Source organism: Gymnoscopelus braueri (genome assembly GCF_963280865.1).
Source record: "Gymnoscopelus braueri genome assembly, chromosome: 11".
Lineage (NCBI taxonomy): Eukaryota > Metazoa > Chordata > Actinopteri > Myctophiformes > Myctophidae > Gymnoscopelus > Gymnoscopelus braueri.
Window position 1 is genome coordinate 26,453,787 of NC_137613.1, and position 8,222 is coordinate 26,462,008.

An 8,222-nucleotide genomic window follows, 5' to 3' on the forward strand; every position below is an offset into this window, starting at 1 on the left:
CACAGTTCAGTCAAAGCGTTCCAGGTTAGCCCATTCTGGATTTTTTTACCCCTGCCAAATTAAAATAAATGAATACATACAGTCAACACAAGACATTGCCATAAATGTTGGTGAGCTATTAAAGATTCAGTTTTCAGAACTGCAGGATTGGTCCAACAACCCCCCCACCCCCCCATAAGAAATCAAATCAGTATACATGTATTAACTCTGACTTCCCCATTTTGGGCAAATACAATAATAATAAACATTTCAAATGTATTAAATGTATCCAAAATAGCTGTTCTACAACTTCACAGCGCATTGCGATGAAACGTCATTTGCGCTTACATGGGCAAGTATATATGATATGGCTTAAGTGATATACACACATAAGACTACTGCCATCTGAGCAAAGCCAAAAGGACATACCGCCTCAATTCTTCTTTTTTGGCTCCTTGTGGAAAATGTTCCCGTCTCTCTGGGTCCAGCGTAGCTTGAAATCAGACATCCCCTGCTTCTCCAACATAGCATGCACCTAGAGAGGAAAAAACAGACAACCTCTTGAGATCCTTCACAAATAACACAGGTATGTGTTCCTGAACTTTGAGAAGACACTTGCATTTCATCATGGTAGTGTGTTGGGGACCCAGGCGCAGAACAAGTCCACAGAGAGTTACGTTTAACAGAAAAGGGAAAGCATTGAATGGAATCAAGTTGAGGCTTCGGAAGATTTTCCAGCACCATTGAGAGCGGGCATAACACACTGGTAAACGTTGTCAGATTTTCACACATACACCTTCAAAGTTTCCCTTTACGGCAAGGATTCTGTGGTCCACCATCTTACCTGCTGTAGAAGCTGACGCTGGACTTCTGGATCGTTCATATCAGCCCCGGAGCTGATCTTCACCTTGAGCCTCGCCTGGTGTTGAGTGGTGGTGTTCTCTTGGCAGACAAAAGGTAATTTCTTAGTGCACTGTACATTAAACCACATCCCTGTGTTGGTGTTAATTGCAACACAGCTTGCAATTATATTTTTGGGCTGACCCACTTCCCAGTGTGTGAAGTTGACACTCAGCTGCTCAGACCAATAAGCCCAGGGCTTTCTGTACAAACCAATCCAGGTCCATGGCCTTTCCAGCTTTTTGGTAATCTCTGCATTCTCAGTTTCGTCCATCACACTGGCCAGATCCATGTACTCATCCCTACAGTATTCCTGAGCCTCAAACCAAGATCGCTTAGTGGCCTGGACAAAGTAAGCAGAACCTAGAACACAATGTGGAGTACAAAAAATACTTGAGTTTGAACTAAGAGTTTTATGCCCAAGACAAAGTGTTAGTTACTACATGGAGTAATAACTGGTTACATTCAAAATATAATCTATTACATATTACTTATCCTATAAATGCAAAACACACGCATGTCTGTGCGCCCGTAGTTCACTACATATCTCGAGAACCAGTCGACCGACCTCAAACTCGGCCCACGTGTCGCGCAGGACCCGAGGGAGTGCAGTACTCGGTGTCGAGCCGGTCGGATAGGCGGTTGTCCAGAACCGCTGATCTGACCGCCTTTATGTGATTGCTAAAATCTTATTTGACAAATGTTCTGTTAATTTACTTAATCATTATACCCACTCTGATGCACTTGGCCAAAACTAAGCTATTACCTGGCCTCTATTGTTGGTTACAACACAATGAATGCCATCAATACCTGCTTGTCACCATGTTTTCAACATTTTGGTAATTTTCTAAAATCGATCCACAAAGTTGCAGATCGGTTACTTTTGCTTTTCGTCGTGATGTGTATATAGGGCCTATCTAAGGGCCGGTGGTTAATAGACACGAGACAATGCAGAAGACATAATTGTAAAGGCTCACCATTGTAGCAGATTGATTGGTATTTAGAATCACAGCGCAGATCCGACCAGTAACTGGATAAATTTATGGAGGTACAAATCTGTTTTCCTTTGAAAAGATTAGGTTCGCCCTGATGCCAGTTGGTAAAGTGTGTGTTTTTGTGATGGCCCGTGCTGTTCAGGGACCACGTCCAATTTCCCCTGTCATCAGAAAGTCCTATCCACGCAACCCCAGAATTCGGCCTATCCATGTGTAATTCACGATTCTTCAGAAGACTGCTAATGTTCTCCATGTTGAGTAGGCTGGCCAGGTCATCGTAGTTGTGTCTGCAGTAACTCTGAGCTTCGGTCCAGGTCTTCTTCTCCGTCACATAGCGGAACTTTCTGACCGCCTCACAAGAGGACAGGCTCCACAAGCCTGTCAGGAGACAGAGAATTCATTCGCTGGTATAGAATTGTGTAATTCGAGCTTGTAATGGTCTGTAAAATCATGGTCAGTTCATAGAAGTTTGCTTGCACAAGAATGCATGAACGTATACACACGCACACGCACACGCACACGCACACACACACACACACACACAGTTCTCTAACCTGAGAGAGTGAGGAAGAGCAATATTTCCCCCATCATCTTTTGAAACAGAAAAAGACAAAACATTACATTAAGATGCTTATTATTATTATTAGAGGTGGAGGATGTATGAATAAAATACCTGAAATTTGAACCCCCAAAGACGCCACTGAATATACCCAGTGTAAAACAGAGTATTTGGCCTACCTTACCTTTAGCAAAGATCCCACAAATTATCTTTTCTTCTTCAGTTTGTTCTACATTATGTCTTATTTCTGTCTCTCTGTCTGTCTCTCTCTCTGTCTCTCTCTCTCTCTTTCTCTCTGCTCGTATCTCTGATACCTGTTGAAATGTCTGTCCTTCGCTCTTATTCCCTCAAGGAGGTGGAGTTGCAATAGCCTTTAATGATTTCCACCAATGCATTGATTGGAGGGAATAATTATGGAAATCTTGCCTCTTTTGAATATCTGGCTCTCCAGTTTCAGTTGAATTCCTCCTCTCAAGCTATGTTCCTAAATATCTAGGCCACCTAATACTGTGCAACTGTTTGAGGACTTTCCTGAGAAGTGGTCACTACATTGACTTTGACAGTGTAGTTATTGTTGGTGATTTAACATCCACTTGACAAACCCCAGGACAATTATTTGGAACTGACAAATGCTAGGTGGTTTTCCTGCTCGGACACCATCACCAAAAACAAGCCGTGTTTGCTTCTGTCAACAGGCTAACGAACCCTCCTGTGTCAGTAGCCTCTGGATTTCTATCCACCAGAGCCTGTAATGAATTTGCCTCCTATTTCACTGATGACAGAAAATTTGACTAGCAGTCCGTGCCTCAAAATCAAGTACAAAACATTTTATTGTTGATTGTGATTAACAATAAAAAACGTGGCAGACATTATACAACATCTGAATTCCTCCTCTGCCTTGATATTCTGCCAGTAGGCTTCTTTTTTTTAAATGCTTCAAACTGCATGGCCTCAGATCTTCTGCAAATAGTCAACACATCTATTCTCTCTGGTTTCTTCCCACAGGCCCTAATCTAGACACCTCAATTAACTTAAACCTAGTCTTAGTGAAACGGACTTGGGTTACAACTGTACTTTGACGAGAGTCTACACCAAATCTCTTCACCAGAAATAGCAGATTTAGCAAATGCCCTATGCGTCTATGAGCTTGTATATCTGCTATTTTTTAATGGCCAAAGAAATCTAAAAATGACAGAGATGTGTTCCCGGATTGAATGGGTTAAGTAATTGCCTTTTGTGTATGAAATGTGTAAATTTAAATAAATGCGCCTTGGAGATTCTGTCCTACCATATCAGCTCTGTCGGGTGGAAACCTCATATGTCCAAAACTACTACTACAAATACTTTTTCAGGATTCAAATTCAAAAACAGTAAAAGGCAGTGGTGGAAAGTAACTAAGTACATGTACTCAAGTGCTGTACAATTTTGAGGTACTTTTACTAGAGTATTTCCAATTAGCAATACTTTTACTTCTACTCCACTACATCTCAGAGGCAAATATTGTACTTTTACTCCACTACAATTATTTGAAAACTTTAATTACTAGTTACTTTGTAGATTTTGATTATTATTACAAACATTTACATTCTGCTATTTTCAAACTATTTATCTGTGGAACGGAGTCAAACTAAATGTAATGCCTCTCAACTCCTACATTTCCAAGTGCTTGTCAGGGTGGGGGGTCCCTAGTTCAAACATGATTATTTTGGGGGTTCGCGGCCTCTCCGAGTCGTATAGTGTACATATCTGACACATAGACTGGTTCTGTGTCCACTAGTTGTCCCTAGCTGAATATGCCAACACACTCTTTCTTTTGAGTGAAGAAACATTGTAAACACAATGGCCTTAGAATAACAGTTTGCATGTTCTCCCCGTGTGTCCTAGGGTAGGTACCCTCACAAAAACATGCAGTAATCCTGGTCACTATACTGCCTCCCCCTGGTCAGCCGGGGCGCCTGATGGAGGGGAAAAGAACTGGTTGGAATAACAATTTCCTTCCATGCGCTACGTCTAACCAGGGAAACTCCCCCGTCAGGTGATAAGAAGCGGCTTGCTATAGCTCTCGTGCATTGAAGGAGGCATGAGCTCGGCTCTAGGCTCTCCCTAGGCTGGCAGAGGGAGTGTAGCGCCCAGGATTACTTAGATAATTGGCACTGGGTGAAAAAATGGGTTACAAAAATCGTGGGATAAAAATGTAGAAAGTTAACAATGGTTCAGTGGACAGCATTGTTGTCCAATGTTTTGACTTTGTATTTAAGATCTGTAAGTTCTCGCTGATAAAAATGTTAAGTGTTCCCATTCCCGAAAGTGTATCCCATTCATCTTCCTTATTCTTAAATGCAGTTTGTACTCTAAACATTCTAGGCTAATGGATGGACAGAGGAGGGGGGTCTATCAGTCTACTGAAGAGAAGACTTCAAGACCTTAGACTCAAACAGCAGACTGCAGGAACCACGTACAAATCCATTCCGGCACCTATAGGGTGTTGGAATAAGGACTGAACACTGCCTCTCACCAGGCTGACCTGCGACACTGGAACTGGAACGTGTGGATTAGTTGTTCCCCTATGCCCATTTCTTTGCTTTGTTGATCTACATCATACATGGGCAACTGGCGGCCCGGGGGCCACATGCAGCCCCCACCTTCACTTAATGCGGCCCACAGGTTAATATCAGAATACTGATATATTATTGATTTCAGCTGTTACAATTCCAAACATGCAAACATGACCCACTTTAATTACTTCAGTCTATATTAGTAGCTTAATGACTAGTATTACAATTATTAATATATAATTATTAAATGCAATTATATTATTATATAAATGCAATGTAATATGCTTGTATAGCACTATAATTACAGGTGTAAACAAGCATGAGCACTCATATTGGACTCAAATTGACTGTGCATTCCCTTTCAGACTACCTCACTACTACTATACATGGTAAAACTAGTGTAGCCAGTCAGGAAATGTTCCTCCTGGGCTACTGTGGAGATAGGCATGCCACAGCCCCTCCTACTTCCTGTTTTCAGTAGCAGGTTGCCTCTGCTCTGTGCAATGCCCCGGGTAGGTGTATATTGTAGATAATAGGTGAAAGTACATGTATATTTTACCTGCTTGAGACTGACCCTTTGTTTGTCACACTTTAGGCCCTGCGCCATAGTGACTCTGCTCTCCTGTGTTGCGCCTTCCACATGGGTTGTGTTCAATAGTCAGACAGAGGTAATTGTCATTATTTTGTTTTTATATAATAGATCTGTTTTACAGTGTATTTAATGTCTATCATTTGTTTCTTTTGTAGACTATGACTGCCACTGTTGTTTTGTTATGTATGTTTTTTTTTAAATATTTATTTCATCGTTTTATCCACCTAGTATTTGGTGGCCAGCGAAACGTATTTGTAAGCTTTGGTTGTTCATTGTAACAATTATCGTATTTCCCCCAAGAACTAATTAGCTCCTCTTATAGATGGGTTTCCCGTTGGTAAACATGAGAGGATGATGCGCGCGCAGTGGAGGGAAGAGCCTGTAGAGGGCGCTATTACCCGCAGCATCTCTGGCCATAGTACATTGATAAAATAAATGGTCTTCACCGGGTTTAATGAAAGTAGATTAAATGATGCAGTTTGTAATATCTTCTTTACTCAATAAAAATGATTTGTCGGAAGTTGGATCTGTCTGTATATAATAGCAGCATTATGCCTATTATGCCTATAATAGCAGCATTATGCCTATCTAAATCCCGAAAATAACAATAGAGTGAATGGCACTTCCGGGTCGTTCTACCTCCCGCATGCGCAGATTGCACACTCTGCTCTGTGATGACGTCGCGCGGAAACCCATCTATACTGTTTTATACTCAATTACTGTGAATAATAACCTTTTTCTTCTCTGTGTTTCCGAGTGCTACATGATTGGTGGAGCAAGTGGCCCTCTGGATGGGTTAGGTGGGTAGGCTCACAGTGGTCCCCCCCCCCCCCTTTACTCGTTGGTATTTTGCACTCGACCTTCTTTGCACGCTTTTGCTTTAATGTATTTAATGCCTTATAGCTTCTCCTCTGAAGGTGTGTGTGTAGTAGGGCACCTAGTCGTGTTAAGCCATAGTTCCCCTCCCTTCCTTGTGGCTACAGCCTACCATCCTGTGGTACTCACTTTCCATCTTCTAATTGCAGTTTTTAGTAGTGTATCAAGAGTATATAGCGTCTATTTTTATATGATCTTTAAACCATTCTATACAATAAAGTACTTTTAATATCGGAATTGTTGAATAAAAATCATTGTAATCTTGAGGGGAAATCCTTGTTGCAGTCCCATTTATTGTCACATGTGGTTCAGTTTTGAGTATTTAAAGTGTCTGTATAAGTTAAAACTTCTAAACCATATATATATATATATATATATATATATATATATATATATATATATATATATATATGTGTGTATATATATATGTGTGTATATGTATATGTATATATATATGTGTATGTGTATATATGTATATATATATAGTTCTAAGATATAGTATAGGTACTTTAAGTACATTTTTATGCCAATACTTGTGTACTTTTACTCAAGTAAATTTGGAATTCTGGACTTTTACTACTTTCTGTATTGCAGTATTGGTACTTTTACTTAAATAAAAAAGTATTTTTTCCACCACTGCCTATATCTGTCTCTTTGGTCTGAAGATTAAGGCAGACTGTACTGAATTGTAAACAAAAATGAAAGAAAAAAAGGGCAGTCAAGTTTTACCAAATTTAAGCTGTAAAAAATTTAAAAAAGTCAGACTATACTGATATTATTATTTTAATTATACTATAAGAGTATAAGTTTCATAAGTTTACAAAATGTACCAAAGTACAGTGAATGCCTGTGCGGTTTGTCTCCATCACTGAAAATCACATTCTAAATGTAAACAGACATAAAACTGATGTCCTGTGCAGTTATGGTGAAAAAACGGGATCATTACACTCATAATAATACCTATTTGACCTATGGGGAAAATGCAGCTGATCAGTTTTACCCAGCTGATGTCTGCCCCCAGAGGAACAGCATTAAATGTTTTGCAGAGGGACATCTTGACATACTGCTGTGGTTGAGCCTTGAACCTGTATCCTGTAATCTTTGGCTCCCTAGGTAGTCACTCTATCCATTCAGCTACAGCTGTATCCTAGGAATCTGTGGTTCTAAAACATTTTGTTCTCAAGGACCCCCCAAATTGACATGTATGTGGCAGTAGACCTCAATGTGAAAAGATGTAGTGTCAGGGCCCCCCATGAAAAAGATTTATATTTCAAACTTAAAAAGAACACATATATTTATTCCAAATGTGTTGTTATTTTCACACAATGTCAGGGTTAAGAATCGAACACATAACCTTCTGTAACTCAGGCAGGCTGTTAATCCAGTAGGCCACTGTGACGTGCTAAGAATTGAAGGCCAAATAGATAGACAGAAAAGCCAAAGGCTTGTTTCCATCGGGGTTCATTAAACATCCCTCTGTTTGCTCTCAACGAAAGAGTAAATCTGGGTGCAGAGAAAGATGTTCCAACAGATCTGTTTTTTAACAATAACTGTTGTGTTTTCTTGTTGTGTTTCTTGTTTCTTAGTTATACTTGGTGTTTTACAATACAGTTGTGTTTCTTTACATATTTTAGAAATATACCTTCTTAGTTCTAGTTTTAATTTACACTTGTGTACCTTTTGTTTTGAAGTGATGTCTGAGTGTTTCCTGTTTGCTGCTACCTATCTTGTCTCACCCTATCATTTGCAAATGTTGTTCACCTGTG

General features: G+C 40.0%; 1 protein-coding gene across 1 annotated transcript; it reads right to left on the minus strand.

Moving 5' to 3' along the window:
- Positions 1 to 253: 253 nt before the first annotated feature.
- Positions 254 to 2,757, minus strand: LOC308095313 (macrophage mannose receptor 1-like). Its single transcript, XM_080442313.1, has 5 exons — positions 2,618 to 2,757; positions 2,429 to 2,465; positions 1,857 to 2,252; positions 824 to 1,242; positions 254 to 514 (listed from the first exon to the last, which is right to left on the minus strand). The coding sequence occupies exons 2-5, from the start codon at positions 2,463 to 2,465 to the stop codon at positions 413 to 415; spliced, it is 954 nt and encodes a 317-aa protein (XP_080298439.1). The 5' UTR covers positions 2,618 to 2,757; the 3' UTR covers positions 254 to 412.
- Positions 2,758 to 8,222: the final 5,465 nt, after the last annotated feature.